The sequence below is a fragment of the Botrytis porri genome (assembly GCF_014898465.1).
Source record: "Botrytis porri strain MUCL 3234 chromosome Unknown BPOR_011, whole genome shotgun sequence".
NCBI classification, from domain to species: Eukaryota; Fungi; Ascomycota; class Leotiomycetes; order Helotiales; family Sclerotiniaceae; genus Botrytis; species Botrytis porri.
In genome coordinates, this window is record NW_024066085.1 from 488357 (window position 1) to 504650 (window position 16294).

The following is a 16294-nucleotide window of genomic DNA, read 5'->3' on the forward strand; positions in this document are numbered from 1 at the left end:
AGACAAATTGACCTTGTAATTTGACTCTTTTGCCTTTAGTTCTTTTCTTTCGAGTCTCAATTACCTCCTGAGCATCAGAGAGCTGTTTCCGAAGTAGGGCTATCTCAGCATTTTGAGATTCTACAAGCCTAGTCATTCTCTTGGCATATCGACGAGTTGGCGATGCAGGAGAACCACTGCTTGCTAGAGCTGTATTAAAGATCTGATTTGCTTGCCTTAGTTCTGTTCCATCTGGAGGAGAACTCCTGAGTATAGACAAGTCTAGGTCTTAATTGGGGGTTCTCATTTGTGGAGTAGAAGGTTGCTGGGAGGAGTTAAATGGTAATGAATCGAGTACTTTTCGTGGGGCAAAAGGTACTAAACCAGCTCCTCTCCAGCCAGCTTTAATATTAGAAGAATTCAATGCTTTTTTTCTAATATTTTGAAAGAGTTCTACCCATTCAGCTCTTTGGATTCGCTTTACACCAGCTCGAGAATATCGATCGACCTCTAAAGCATGATATCGTTTCATTGGCCCATACACCGCAATATCAAGTGGCTGAAGCAAGTGAGAGCAATGAGGAGGTAATATAAGTAAATCAATATCATTATCTATACAGAAAGCAATAAAGCTACCTGTAATATGGCTTGAATGGCCATCCATGATCAAAAGTCGAGGTCGGTCACCTGACACTTTCTTGGATTCTGGTTCGAAAACCCTTTTTAACCATTCTAATCCATGGCTATTTGAGGTCCATCCATTTGTACTAGTAGAGAACTGCCAGCTTTGAGGTGTGTCCTTTGGAATCCATGCAGAATTCGTATTCTGAGCCTTGAAAATGACCATAGGTGATAGAGCATTTCCAGCTGCATTGACACATTCAAATGCAGTTATCCATTCTTGCTTGCCAGCTGTAACTTTCCAATTCGATTTCTGAGTAGAATCGACTATAATGCGCGTACTTTGAGTACTTCCAACTCCAAATCCGGTTTCATCCATATTATACATATCATCTAATTCATACTTTCGCTCAATGAGACGCGTGCGAAACGCGTCAAACCAAGCCTGAATATTCTCCGGAGTTGCTTCTTTAGCCCGATTAGACTCTAATTGACGTGAATAGCATGTTTTAAGTTCTGGATGTCGTTTTTGGAATCTATAGATCCATTCGTGGCCTATAGGTGGAATTTCTGTCGAGGTAGGATTTCGAGATGACGCGACCCGAACGCGTCGAAGACGAATTTCGTCGGCCATTTCCTTCACCAACATAGGTGTAGCAGGGAATCCAGTGATGGTAAGTCGTGAAATCCATCGTACAAGAGTATTTTCTTCTGCGTTTGAAAGAATTTGAGCCATTTCGTGGGTTTGGGAACGTGTTTTCTTCCCAGCCAGCCTATCAGCTAGGGTAGACTTAGGGACTTCAAAATGCTCTGCAGCCTTTCTAATTGATTTAAATTCTTTCAATTGAAGTGAAATTATAGCCTTTTGAAGCTTCTCTTCAATTTGAGCAGATGTAGAAGGTGATTGGGTATGCATAATAAAAGTTATTGCGGTTTCAAGTTGGTGATGGGCTAAAAGTGTCCGAGTTCCCCATATGTCCGAGTTCCCCATACGTTACGTTATTTATTATAGTATTGATTAAAAAATACTTCCCTATTAGAATTCCTTTCTTTTTAATACTCATCACATTGAATCTAAATATTAATTTCTTATTGAAATAATATATCAAAAGCCTCTTATCTAATAAATACTCTTCCTTAATATAATTAAGTTTTTTTCGCACATCAACATTTATTTAATACCTTATTCACTACTCAAAGTGTACAAATTTCTACATTCAAAAGTATATTTTTATAAGCTAATTTCTTTGTACTCTTAGCTAAAGCTAATATAATTTCGAATATAAATGTAAGGAAGCTTGATTGATAATAAGTTATTCAAGATTTTACTAAAATTGATTATAAAAAAGCTTCAGATGGATTATAAGAGGTTTGAGAGATTTATAAATCTTAACCGAAAGAGGGGGGAGTAGGTATGCGAATTCGAATATCCAGTTTTGAAAGCATAGCTTTAAAATCGAAAGGTATTAAACCTATTCCTCGAAATTTTGATTTCATATTCTGAAAAATGATTGATTCTTCATATACAACTTTAAAAGCTATAAAGAATTTAATCTTCGAAATATAATTAATATATGCCTTAATAAATCCATCAATTTGATTACTATATGAATGTTTTAGATTATTAAAATAGTTAATATTAAGTAACTGAATTAAATAATTTGAATATAATAATAAACTTAAATATATAACGTGGTTTATCATCATGCGGCCCATATCATCATGCGGCCCACTTTCACCTCAATTTGCACCCTTTTATTTCAACACGCGTTTTATCAACAACCCACGATGCATTCGAATAATGAAGAAGCCCGTATACTCCTAGCTATCGATGCTATTCATAAAGACAAAAAACTAAGTGTTAGAAAGGTTGCTACGATGTATAATATACCACGTACAACACTACGGCGTAGAATAGACGGTTTTACCCCTCGTACAGAATATCGACATAAAACCCATAAACTTACAGAATTAGAAGAAGAGATCATTATTCAATATATTCTTGATATGGATTCGAGAGGTTTTCCACCTAAACTTAAAGGGGTGGAAGATATGGCGAATCATATTCTTGAATCGAGAGGTGGAAAAGCGGTTGGAAAGCTCTGGGCGCATCGATTCGTAAAGCGTCACAAAGAATTAAAGACGCGTTTTAGTCGTGTTTATGACTTTCAAAGAGCTTTGTGCGAGGATCCTGAGTTTATTCGAAAGTGGTTTCGTCTTATATCGAATATGCGAGCGAAATTTGGTATACAAGATTGCGATATGTGGAATTTCGACGAAACAGGCTTTATGATGGGAGTTATAAATGCTGGTATGGTAGTTACTAGTGCTGGGAGGAGTGGTAGGAGTAAAGCAGTACAACCAGGCAATAGGGAATGGGCGACAGCGATCATATGCGGTAGTAGTGTAGGGGAAATCATACCTCCATTCCTGGTGGTTCAAGGACAGGTGCATCTTTCCAATTGGTATACGGAAACCGATCTTCCTGCAGATTGGGCTATTAAACCTACTAGCAATGGGTGGACGAACAATGAGACAGGATTGGAATGGTTAAAACACTTCGATAAACATACAAAGGATTGCAGAGTAGGCAAATACCGAATGTTGGTGCTAGACGGACACGAAAGCCACGAATCCATACCTTTTCAATCATATTGCAAGGAGAATGATATTATATGCGTATGCCTACCACCGCATTCAAGTCATTTAACTCAACCACTTGATGTCGGATGTTTTAATAGGTTAAAACAAGAATATGGTACTCAAATTGAGGGGTTTATAAGGGCACATATCAATCATATCTCAAAGGTCGAATTCTTTATAGCTTTCAAAGCTGCATATCAACGATCGATCACGAATCAGAATATGAAATCTGGATTCCGAGGAACAGGATTAGTCCCCTTTGATCCTGAAATAGTACTCTCAAAATTAGATATTCGAATACATACACCTAGTCCTCCTCCTTTTGTCAATTTAGACCTCTGGACCTCTCAAACTCCTCACAATCCTACAGAAGCTCTTTCTCAATAAACATTAGTTAAATCTTGAATCAATCGTCATCAATCAAGCTCTCCTACACCTATATTTGAGACTGTACTAGCTCTAGCTAAAGGCACAGAGAGATTAGCTCATGAGAATACACTTTTAAGTGCAGAGATCCGTACACTTCGGGCAGCAAATGAGGCATTAAGCAAGCGTCGACGTGCGAAAAAAACCCAATTGCGTCAAGGAGGAGTACTTACTGGACAAGAGGCTCTTGATATATTATCTCAGCAAGAGGTTGATGTTCAGATTCAACGCGACGAGCGTCAAAAAGGGAGGAATCCTAATGGGGAAGTATCTTCTAATAGATGCTGTAGTAAGTGTGGAAAACCAGGTCATAATTCAAGAACTTGTCAAAACGATATAATAGATCCTAGATTATTAGATTCTTAATAGTTTTAATCAATTGAATCAATTGTTGTTGAGTAATATGGATTTAAAAATACAAATTGAGGTGAAAGTGGGCCGCATGATGATATGGGCCGCATGATGATAAACCACGTTAATATTATTCTCTTTACAATATACTTGAAAAGCTATTGATTCATGACTTTTATGCCTATCTAGCATCAACATTCGATATTTACCCTTTCTTTGATTCTTAATATGTTTATCAAAATGTTTCAATTATTCTAAATCTATCTTATTATTTATTTATCCATTAGATATAGATTTAATAGCTTATTTTGCAGGAAGATTGGTTTCGGTGTACTAATTAGAAAAATGAATCTGTCCCTGAACCACTAGAAATAAGGGAATAGTTTCACCCTCCCCATTCCCGCAAATTATTACTGTAGCCCAATCTTAATTGCCTGGTTGTATTGATTTATTTCTGCTGTGTCTTTTAATATTAATTATAATTATTCCGGGGTATATTATATTTATTATAAAGCCTGTTTTATTAAAATTGTAGAAATTACTATTCAAAATGCTATATTTCGCTTATATATTTATAATTAATTGAAATTATTTTTCAATAAGTTTAGGATTTTTATAAAAGACTCTTTGAAACTTATAAATATAATTAAAACATATCTTTAATTCAATTCGATATTTTATAAATTGATGTATTCAAAGTTTTCTAATATACTTTATACCCCTCAATTTAAGAATATAATTTGTTATATTTTCTACTCTCTTAAATTTAAATAGAAAACCTCTTGAATCCATATCAAGAATATATTAAATAATAACCTTCTTTTTTAATTCTATAAGTTTATATTAATTTATTTAAATTTCAATATGTAAAGTCAAATTATTTATTTTATGAATAAAAGTTGTACGAGGGATATTATATAATTGGGAAGCCTTTCGAAAACTCAGTTTTTTATTGTTTTCGATAGTTTTAATAGTTAAAAGTAAGCATATTTTTTTATTATTAAATTATATAATAAATAATTAATAAATTGCATATTAAAGTTGATTGTGTTTATTGAGGTGAAAGTGATCCACTCGATGATATAGTCCACTCAATAATAAATCACATTATAGAAAGATTTTCACTTTAAAATATATCGAATTATTTTATAATAGAATTTTTGAATTTTTAATAATGTATCTTTTTGTATAAGCCAAAATATACATTTTTGAGAAAAATTAACAATAATTCAAATAGAATTAATTCAAAAATATAGACAATAATTTATAAATACAAGAATCAAAAATATATACCTTTATTTTAATAGTATACTTTTTATATAAGGGTCGAGCTAAACAGGCTCCTATGTTTATCTCAAATAACATGTCACTATCGATTTGTAGAAAAGTAAAACATTATGTTAACTATGTATAAAATCCCATGCTTCAACCTGCTATCTTATACTGTGCCCCTTCATCTATTTTCGTTTGACCGAAGCGAGATGAACTTCTATGTACATATTTGCTCTAATGAGAGGCTCAAGCCTATCGACTACCTCCCAGTTCATGAACACCGTCTGTGTCGATTTCGTTCCATTGCAAAAAACCAAGCAATCATCCTCCATGAGTTTATGCTGAATATCTTGTTCCAAAATCTTGGGAACAATCGAAGGATGGCGCTTGCAGATGTGTCCCTCCATGACATCGGCGGTGGCATACTTGCGCAAGTTATCCGGCAAGTCGGAATTGCGAGTCATTTTTTTTGCAGTACCAAAGATACTGCTTCCAGTCATATCCATACCACAATCTCTCAATCTTGACGCTCTGCAAGAATGTTTCCGGGACTTGTATTTGCATGATCCATGTTTCGCCGTGGACATCGTACTTTGCCGCCCATTCGCGGTACTGCTCCGCAGTCTCTTTCTCTCGCGTCCAATACCATGCTAAATCCTGCCCGTTGAAATCTCCCCCAGTGTACGTTGCTATGAGTTGCATGTCGAGATTTCCATTTTCCTTGATGAGCGTCATTGGCTTCTGATAGCCGTATCCTGTGCCCATTCCTTTGTAAAGAGTGACAAATCCCGGACGATTTTGTGGAGGAGTTTGCACAATTGTTACACACTCGCGCGGGAACATTTGCCCTGCGAACTTGGACTCCAAGCTCATGGTGACAGAAATCGTGGCTGAAGTACCATCTGTGTCAGAAGTGGAATTACCAGGCTGGAAAATGCCGTCAATATTTTCTCTCATATTGCCCTTCTTCGTATGGATGGTTCGGATGGCTTGAGCCTTCAAGATATCGAGATATCGTATGACAGTTCCATATCTAGAGCGCGTGGCAATGTTCAACCAAACAGTAAGTGTCTCGGTCTCGAATATAGCTTTATGCTCTGGAGCCATCATACAGTCTACCATTTCTTCTGAAATACCAATACGTCTCATTGCCTCGGTTGGTCGATCAAGGAGATCTCTGAGAGGCGCTCTTTCGAGATTGCACAGCTCGACAAGGGCGTAAGTAGAAAGAATAAAGGTCAGTAATTTTCTACATTTTCGGATAGACAGGATAAATGGCTGCTAGTAGCGTGAGTGACGGGCAATGTTACTACTTACTCCTGGAGGGAATATGGATTAGAGTGTTGGTCTGGTCGAATAATCCATCTTGCGAAGATCTCCGCAGCTTTTGTTCTCGTGTATCCAAGATACTCGACAAGTGCTACACACTCGAGGCTCTCCGGAAGTTCGAAACTTTCAAGGCTTCCTACAGTTTTGTGAAGGACTCGGATTGAAGCTATGGATCCAGAACTCAAAGAAGATGGAGCACTTCCATCGCCGTTCTCTTGATCTAAAATCATTATGTCAGCAGCTGGTATATTCGAGCTGAAAGATATCAATGAACGACGTCGGCAAGAAAACATACTCAACCGTCCCACGGAAACTTTTCTCTTCCCGTCAATGGAAGCGCCAATGATTTCCTCCTGCTCCAGAATCTGAAACTCCTCGGGTGTGAGTCTTTCTACCAAAGAAAAAGACATGTTGGGAGACTATCCTATATGTTAATGAATAGGAAGATTTGTTGTGAAGTTTGTGTTTGTTCCTTGAATATTGTTTGAAGATAACGGAAAGGGGAGGGTCAAGACTTTGTACCCTTCGAAAAAGCTTAAAAGCACGCTAAGAGCATTAGCTGTATTAGGCAATAAGTGTATGAACGTTGATCGTCCCGATCATAGTGAATAGCTAGCTTCAATTCACCTAGCTACTGTTGCAAGGCCTAAGCGAAAGTGAAAGAGACTAGCTCTTTCTGTGGCACTTATGTAAGGCCTACAACTTCCTGTATATAGCTAGCTCCCCAGACAAAATACAATATAGACATTTAGGACCTACGAATAAGTGAGTGCTACGTCTCCCGTATCCTTCTCAAACCAACAACAAGAACAGTTGATGCGATCAACCTCGTTGTACATAGCTCATAGAAGAATACGCACTAAACTTAATTCAGATTGACAACTCATTATCCTCAGGGTTTTCAACTCTTTTGTATCTACTGAAGCCGTATCCTTTTAACCACGTGCGCCATTAATCATGTACCTAGTGTATAACTCACAGAGTCAGTGTGAGTCCAACCTCCCTTGGAAACTGTATCGTGCGATATTATCAGTAAATCATCATCTATACGATCATTCACAGTTCGTGAGTCAATCTACAATCATTGATTAAGCTCATCATGACGCGCTGAATCACTCCAGTGGTTTAGTCTCCCCTAATCCGACGTCAATCAATCAAAAAGAACACATCTTTACTCGTTTAGCTTACGACGGCTTTTCCACCATTTTAGAGATCTCCCCCTAATCAATATTAAGATTCGCTAATGACGTGAGATTTCCCACAAAGTTATTCTAGTTCCATTGGATATCGCGTTAGAAGCCGCGCGTTTACTCCGTATCTTGATTTTTATCCCATCTCATTCCATCTCATCCCATCTCAAATATACCTTTTGGATATTGAAATGGATAGATGGCTATCACGCGAATATTGAAAAAATGGGTTTCTTCTTTTGCTTGTTTTTGATGTATTGGAATTGGATGTGAAGTCTGAATCCTACTCCAAATCTCCGCTGTAAGATACTTCTCCTTACTTTTAAAGGGAGAGGAATAAATATATCGACCCCGCCTCAAACACGGAGTCTTCTCGCATATACCATATCCTTACACAATCATCTGATATAGCATCTATGTCAGAATACATATCATGTAGATTCAGCAGAGAGATACTATGAAGCGCTGCGCAAAGAGTGAATTTCGAATGTCTCTGTAGGTCTCAGGAAAGACGACCCAAGAAGAATCGGCAGTAAATAAAATCTGTCAACTGGCCAAACTTAACAAGTCATTGTCACTGGAACCTCGCTACTCGCTTAACCAACCGTTCGATGTTTTGTCAAAATGGTCGGAAATTTATAGAAGTAATAGCAATGTAATCATACCACTCAATCTGCAGATAAAGATTCACTCATACATATCCATTGAATTGAAGAGTCGAGCCTTAAATACTTCACTAGGAGATCGAACATCCAAGAGATTATGAATATGGGCTACCCTATACTCTGTAATATCTACCGGGGCCGCATCCAAAACGCAACATTATGTTTGTTGTCTTTTCACATGTTTATACGCTTTTCAAAACTTACACCACCATGCCGTTACTAATTCACTCGTAGCATCTCAAGACACGGCACCTCACCTATCGATCCTAACCCTCAGAAAATCCCTTTCTTCAAAACGGAGCTGTATAAACAGCCATCTCTTAAATCCATCTTCTTCTCTTCTCTCAACCTCTATTAACAAAGTTTCCCACCAACTTTAGGCGGAAAGAGTTGCTTTCTCTCGTTGAGCTGTTGGAGCAACGACATTGGATAAAGGAACAATCTCGATACGAATCCGATCAGAACACAAAAGTGTTAGAGTATAGCTTTTAGTGATACTCTTCTTTTAGTGTTATAAGAATAGATAACTGTCGTCATCGTCAAGTGATTTAAAGAGATAATTTTACTACTATTTAACAAATTTCATTCTCCATAAGCAATCTTACAAGTTACACCAAAGACTTAACTAACAATCCATATATTTCATCCACTCACTTCAAAGAATAGCATTACTTAGAAAAATTCTCATTTGTGATATCTCAATTTTCAACATACGAATCTTAAAGTATGTATCAAGAGTGGTGCCTTCATATCTAGGATTTGAGTATGGATCGTAGAATGATATATAGAAATGATAAGTACTTTACCATTCTACGATTCACTGTTATTGTTCTTTAGATATTTTAATTGAATTTTCTACGTGTTGCTCCTTCTTTCAAAAGGAAGAGTGAAAGATGTGTATAAATACTCGTCCCCCTTCCCTCCCTTCACCTCTACACATTCCCAATCTCTAGAACTCCAATTGAGTATACTAAGGTCACTGTGGATCCAAGAAATACAAAGATAGGATTGAACAGTATACTCAGAACTTGATTGATATCAAACTGATGAGTAATGGGATGTGTATATTGAGTGATCATCTATCATTTTTAACTGTTGTTGAATATTAAACCTTGCTATTGTCATCTATAGACTATAATTTGAATTTTCACCATTCAAGTATCTCGCCACCACTGATAACCGGTATATAATCTTTCAATACCCGTTCTTACATTCAATTGAAAGATTAAGAAACACAGATTATATCTAGCCCTAGAAATGTTATCAACCACAGAATGATAACTTCCTTGCCGATTGACACTCCAGAAGTTTGACCAACAAATATAAACCTTGAACTTCCTCAGACTTCAAAACATTTTATAGTCACATCCAGTACTGAATCCTCGTCACCCCTAGCAAAAGTAGTGAATACCTTCGTCTCCTCGCTCACTGTTCTCTCCTCCGAAGATAATTCATCTACTCTGCCATATTAACGCCCCACGACCATGTAGAGCATTTCATTCACCAGAAGCATAAATTAATAGAGCTTCTTTCATGAACACCACACCACAGCTTTGCACCCCTACATTTCCTCGGCTCATTGAAATATATAAAGAACGCTCTTCCCTCTTCATTCCTTCTCTCCACAATCTCTCAGCGCATTACATTCCCCTCCTCTGACTCGGTATAGCAACATCTGAGAGGTAATCATCCAAAAAACCACAGGATGTATTGCGAAAATAGAATCCGGGGATGTTGTTAATAATAGACCTTCACCGTTACATGGTATCTTATTATCACCATCTTCCCACAATAGTCATCATCCCCTTTTTCCTCACTCCATTCCATTCCAATCCAATCCATCCTATCTTATCACCATCACCCACAAAACACTATAACCATCACCCACCACATCCCTAAACCTAGCTAAATCCCCTCCTAAACTCCCAAAAACTTTCAAAATAAACCCAGCATACTTTACAAACCCATCTGATACCTCAAACAACTATCCGCAACCCGGAACCACTGATTTACGTAGCGGAAACTGTAGAAAGCTTTGACTCGATGATCATGAAAGACCAGAAGCTTTATACTCGCATGGTGTAAGTTACAGGATATATCATTCAGATGATTCCTCACTTCGAATCTCTGTGATTTTGAAAATGAGTACAGAAGTGATCAATAAATCAACTACAACCTTCAAGCCTGCCTCTACTCTCGATTCTCATCTCGAGCAGATATACTATCATCCTTATAGATAAATGAACACTCGAGACTGATCTCCTCATTGTTGAGCACTCTCTCTTGTTCTGCTTCAGCGTCGAAGAGAAGTAAAATGAAGATGAGGAATCACACATTATCTATTCATGATTTTTGCACCAGGATTCAGAATCAGGATCAGGATATGGATTAGTATCAGAGAGGGGAGGGTGGAGAAAAGGAGTTTGATTATTAGATGAATCGAGGAGTGTGATTGGGATTGTCATTAGATACACATCAAGAGTGTCAGTCATCATTGACCATTCTTTCTCACCACCACTTTTCGATTATCGTCACTGTCTTTATCATTGTCACCATTCTCGCGATGAATCATCACCTTAAATCGTCAAAATCGCCATCACATTCCCATTACTACCACCCTCTCACCCCCTCCTGAAGTTCCGACTTTGCATCACACAGCTTCATTTGCATGCACGAACCTCAAACTCCCTTCCATAAGTCGTACATTCTTTTTTCGATCAGAGCATAATCTAACTGTTTATGCGGCTTTCTTCAAGCCTTTATAAGCGATAGTAGAGAAGAAGAAAGGGGGATTGATAATTGATGTGGATCTATACCACTACTCCATGGTGGCATGCATCTATAGGTTTTTGACAAGGTGGAGTATGGGTTTCTCGCTTGAGAATGGAGCAATGATGAGGATAGAGTCCTCGATGCAAACGGATACGAGATAGATTTAGCACAGTGTTATTTAGAAAATGATGATTCATTGCCGAAACCCAACATGGTATATTTTGCATTCGCATTCTCCTTCCAAATCTATAACCATACATAAATATCATCCTCGAAAAAATAGTTCCGTAGCGATTATCTCATTAACCGCACTGCCCTCTAAATCACACCCGACACCCCTCTACCTGGTCCCCTGTTCTGCAGCCTTCTTCTTCTCCTTCAAAGCGGGTAATCCAAAAACCTTACTCATACCCCCCTTGACCATTTCCCATCTCAAGAACTCTATCTGTGGCGTCCAGGTAAGTGCTCCAACCCATGGTTGCACATTATAATGAACCTTCAACACGACTCCTTCTGTTGATGCGAGTTTTCCACCCGGTTGTGTAATTTGGTATTTTGCTTTTTGATTCTTGAGTTTGAGGATACCTCTGTGAATGGTGATTGTCAGTACATCTTTCTATCGCATATGTTCCAGGAGGGAAAAGCCCCAACAAAGATCAAGATAAATAGAAACCTACCTCGAAGGATCAATACTCTTTCCCTTACTACTCTTAACCAATTTCTTCATCGCAGCCGGCCCAATATTTTGCAAATGATCCGCGCTCGGATTGGTAATAATCGTATCCCAGATAACCGCTTCATTGTTTAGCACATGCGGTTCCGAAGAATTGGAAGGCCATGATGCAGAAACATAGACGAAAACTTGTTTAGTGTTCCAGTTGAAGAGGGAGGAGAAATCTGCGTTGAGGGAGAAGCGGATGTGTGCGTATTCTTCTTTTTTCGTGGAATAGTAATGTGGACGTCCTTTGACGCTGGGGAGGGTTAGTTGGATTTCAGGAAAGAGGGAGAGACATGAGGAGAACTACACTTGGATATCTTTCACTTCTACTTTGGCACTGGGTGTACGCGGCGAAATAATATCTGTACATGCGATCAAAGCCGCGACGACAAATGCCACTGTGGTGAAGAATCCAAAGACATTTTGGATGCGCACTACTGAGGAATGCATGCTTGTTGGAATTGTTTTGCGTTCAATTGAAAGGTACAATATCTGCAATCGAAGTCCTTTTCTACATGCGCCGTCGTTATATGGATCCTGATGGTAGTGTAGTGGTCGAGGAGGATCCTTCAAATGTGGATGGAATGGATAGATGGAGATATTATCGCAATCTGGACTTTCGGGCTTAACACGTCTCAATCTAAATTAGTGGATTGTGGGGTAAGATGTGGCTGAAGCTTGCAACATGATGTGGCGGTGTACTTGTTGTTATATTAGAGACATTGTGTTTATTGTATTTATTGTAACTATGTATTGTATCTATTGTGTGTATTGTGTGTATTGTGTACTCGATATTGCATACTCGATATTGCAGATGCATCAAGAAAAAGATTCATGCGCAGAAGTCTTTCGGTATTTAAGATTCTCTCGTAATAAATCAAGAGGGGGTAAATGAAACGGAAATTTCAATTTGGTATCGCCAACCCAACGCAGCTTTTGTATAGCTTTCAAAAGACAAACTGGTATCCCAAGTAGTTCGCGAACTCCCCAAGTCTCTCCAGATTCTCCCAGTTTATAGCACAATTTCTACCATCTATCCTCTCCATCATTATACACCCCATGTTATCTTCATCCCGGCCCCCCCAAAACACCCCCCCAAAACACCCCATCAGTACATCCTGCCTGATCTCGAACTCCCAATCGATTTATGGTCTCGCCTCATGAACTGCAAAACAAGCTGAACTCAGACAATGCCCACCCGTTAATTCATAGGTTCAACGATCGTACCGTAACCACCTCCTTGCACCCTATCCGAATAAATTCCCGGAGCTCTCGCTGCTTGGAATCTTCCTTCTCTACCGGCTTCTCGTCGCTCGTAGTACACATATTCGATATAGAATGCGTGGATGTGTCCTGGTATGTATCTTTTGGGTGTTAGTTTTGAGTTTGGGGGGAGAGAATGAGAGATGTACCCAAGGAGTGTTAGACATATGTTTATGAGAAGATCAGGTCCACATCCTGATACTAGGAAGACACCAACTGGAGGTATAAAGATGGTGACTAGGATCAAAAGAACTTTGGTGAATTGTTAGCTGCCGTTTACTGTTATTGGTGATAAACATAATTATAGGATTGACTCACTCATTGGAACAGCACCCATATTTGCGAATTTTGTGTTGTAAGAATTCTCTTCTCTATATGATTTTCCGAAAATTGTGAATAACTTCACAAATGCAATATTTTCAAAAATATGTCAGAGTATGGTTGCTTTTCTTGTGGAGAAAAGAAAGTCTTGGTGGAGGGGGTAAATATTCACGATTTAAAATGCGGAACTTGGGTAACCTTATAGATCTTGGAATTGCCTCACTCGCTTACCACCAGTGAGTGACGTATGCCGGGTTGACCTTGAACGACCAATATCAGGATTCAGGTACCAAAATAAATGATTCCTTTTTATGGTAACCATATCCTTTCCCCTGTGTCGAAACTGGTTCGTGAGAATTCTCTGGACAGGACAGTCTGATTTGCCCTGATTATCTTCCAAGGGTGAGATCTACTTTGGGTTGATATACAATGTGTTGGCGAAACTATCGGATGGTCACGTCGATTAGATTATTATAACGTCAAATTTGAGCCACATCAACATATCAAGTACAGCTGGAGCTTCGGTACAAGATGAGTCAGGTTTCATAGGTTGTGATCTTCATAAGACCTCGGGATACGTTGTTCTCTTAGCCAACAGGACAGACAAGCCACTTATGTACCACCTACGCCACCAAATGCATGGGAACGTGTGGACCAGAGAAGCTGGAGAACTGAAGAACATTCGATGCAGGGACAGTGCCATCGCACGTGCCCAAAGAGTGAGAATCTGGATTGTCTACGAATCCATCAATTGTTGGTGTGTGGCGCACAATTTAGCCGGGTCAGTATTCGAGCAGCTTGGAATGGAAATGAACTCTCAGTGGCAACGACGTCTCAAATTCAGTAAAAGATGGGATGAATTCTCCCATTCGCTCGATCTAACAGTCTGATGGGCAACAGTTCCTCATATCTGCATGTCATTAGTCAATACCACAAATAATGGCAGAAGAGGTACTCACACATGCTTCAACCATTCACAAACTATCTGTCTTGTAACAGCAGGATCTATAATCTCTTCGACTCCGAACGCATTCGCTGTTCTAACTGGATTAATCAATCGAGTATATTCTTCTTCCAACTCTTTATATCTTTCCTCTCGTTTTCCGTTGGCTTCTGCTGCTTTCAATTCTGCAGCATGTCCAACTTCAATACCTCCATCTAATGGAAGACTTCCCCATTCTCCACTTGGCCAAGCCACTCGGAAACGAGGATCTCTACAATCGAGCATGATCCCACCAGCTACCCCATACACTTTCCTCGTCACAACACTAAACACTGGAGTCGTTGTAGAATAATATGTTGTCCCCAGTGCTACCCCATGCCTCATTGTAGCTGCTCGTTCTGCAACTGTTCCAATTGCATACCCTGGAATATCGACAAATTGGAGTATAGGTATATTGAAAACATCGCAAAATTTGAGATGTCGAGTGATCTTTTGACTTCCAGCAGCATCAAGTGCTCCAGCATTTATCTCGCAATTCAGAGATATGATTCCAACGGGTCTACCAGACAGTCTGGCAAGACCAACAATTGCAGTGGTTCCCCATAGTGCTCCGATCTCGAACCAACTTTCTGCATCGACTACAGTCGTTATAATTTTTCTAGGATCATACATTCTTGCTTTTCGACGTGGAATGATTGTCCGTAGACTTTCACAAAGTCGATCAGCCGGGTCTTCACTATTTAGAATTGGAGGTAAAGAAGCACCAGAGTTTGGTAAAAAGCTCAAAACCGTCCTCAATTGTTCAAAACATTCTTGTTCAGTTCCTGCCATATTATCAATGGTGCCATTTGTACAGTGCATACTTGGGCCACCAAGATCTGTAAAGGTAAGTCCTTCCTCAAAGGTTGCACCTGCTCATGATTAGCATTTTCCTTTCGCCAATACAACGCACTCACCAGCAACAACTTTCGGTCCAGCATTAAACAACGCCCCAACATCCGCAGCCATCACAGAAAAATGACACGAAACAACTCTCGCAGCTCCAAGCCCAATAGCCGGTCCCAACACAGCTCCTAGATTGGGAATCCCCATATTCAACTGTTCAACCACATGATTAAAAGATGGCATAGGCGGTATATACGAAAATCCCTCTTTCCTAATAGTTGTCACAGACCCTCCACCCGAAGAGCCATCCACCAATTTGACAATAGGTAATCTCAAAGCAACAGCCAATTTTTCCATATAAATCGTTTTTTCCGTCAATGCACCATCGGCATGTCCAGCACGAATACTGAAATCATCCGCCGTAAATAATATTTTTCTTCCTCTCAATAAGCCAAAACCTTGTACATTGTTACTTGGTGTGTAAGAAATTGGTTCTTCTCTCTTCCCTTTATTTTCTGCAGGGTCTAGCTTTTTCCACGAAACGGTCCCGGAAATAGAACCTACTTCACGAAAACTATCTGCGTCAAGTAATTGAAGAACTCGTTCTCGAACCCAGAGTTTACCGGCTTGCTTTTGTCGGATATACCCTTTGTTTGAGAGATCAGGTGTTTGGGCTATTTTCTGCAAGGAGGATATAGTCCCGAGAATATCTGAGTAGTCGGCTGGTAGATCATTTTTTGTTTTGAGCCCTCGACGCTTACTGGATGTGTTAGAGATATGACCGGCGACCTGAGATATTCGATCTGACGCGATTTTTGAAGAGTTTTGCTCTTTCTTATTGTTTGTCATATTGATGTGATGATAGTTGGTTTTCAGACTTCATTCTTTGATACCAATTTGTAAAAGTAAAAGTAAA

General features: G+C 39.1%; 4 protein-coding genes across 4 annotated transcripts; all 4 read right to left on the minus strand.

Annotated features, from left to right (window-relative positions):
• Window positions 1-5477: 5477 nt before the first annotated feature.
• Window positions 5478-7031, minus strand: EAF01_008166 (uncharacterized protein; the record flags this gene model as incomplete). The annotated part of the gene is made up of 4 exons (XM_038916422.1): window positions 5478-5823; window positions 5885-6541; window positions 6610-6841; window positions 6917-7031. The coding sequence occupies 4 exons, from the start codon at window positions 7029-7031 to the stop codon at window positions 5478-5480; spliced, it is 1350 nt and encodes a 449-aa protein (XP_038767784.1).
• Window positions 7032-11425: 4394 nt separating this feature from the next.
• EAF01_008167 (uncharacterized protein) lies at window positions 11426-12416 on the minus strand (the record flags this gene model as incomplete). Its single annotated transcript, XM_038916423.1, has 3 exons — window positions 11426-11835; window positions 11926-12219; window positions 12274-12416. The coding sequence occupies 3 exons, from the start codon at window positions 12414-12416 to the stop codon at window positions 11589-11591; spliced, it is 684 nt and encodes a 227-aa protein (XP_038767785.1). The 3' UTR covers window positions 11426-11588.
• Window positions 12417-13111: 695 nt separating this feature from the next.
• EAF01_008168 (uncharacterized protein) lies at window positions 13112-13566 on the minus strand (the record flags this gene model as incomplete). The annotated part of the gene is made up of 4 exons (XM_038916424.1): window positions 13112-13131; window positions 13194-13330; window positions 13379-13481; window positions 13548-13566. 4 exons carry the CDS (start codon window positions 13564-13566, stop codon window positions 13112-13114), a joined length of 279 nt encoding a protein of 92 aa, XP_038767786.1.
• An 824-nt stretch (window positions 13567-14390) lies between these two features.
• EAF01_008169 (uncharacterized protein) lies at window positions 14391-16227 on the minus strand (the record flags this gene model as incomplete). Its single annotated transcript, XM_038916425.1, has 3 exons — window positions 14391-14460; window positions 14510-15404; window positions 15450-16227. The coding sequence occupies 3 exons, from the start codon at window positions 16225-16227 to the stop codon at window positions 14391-14393; spliced, it is 1743 nt and encodes a 580-aa protein (XP_038767787.1).
• Window positions 16228-16294: the final 67 nt, after the last annotated feature.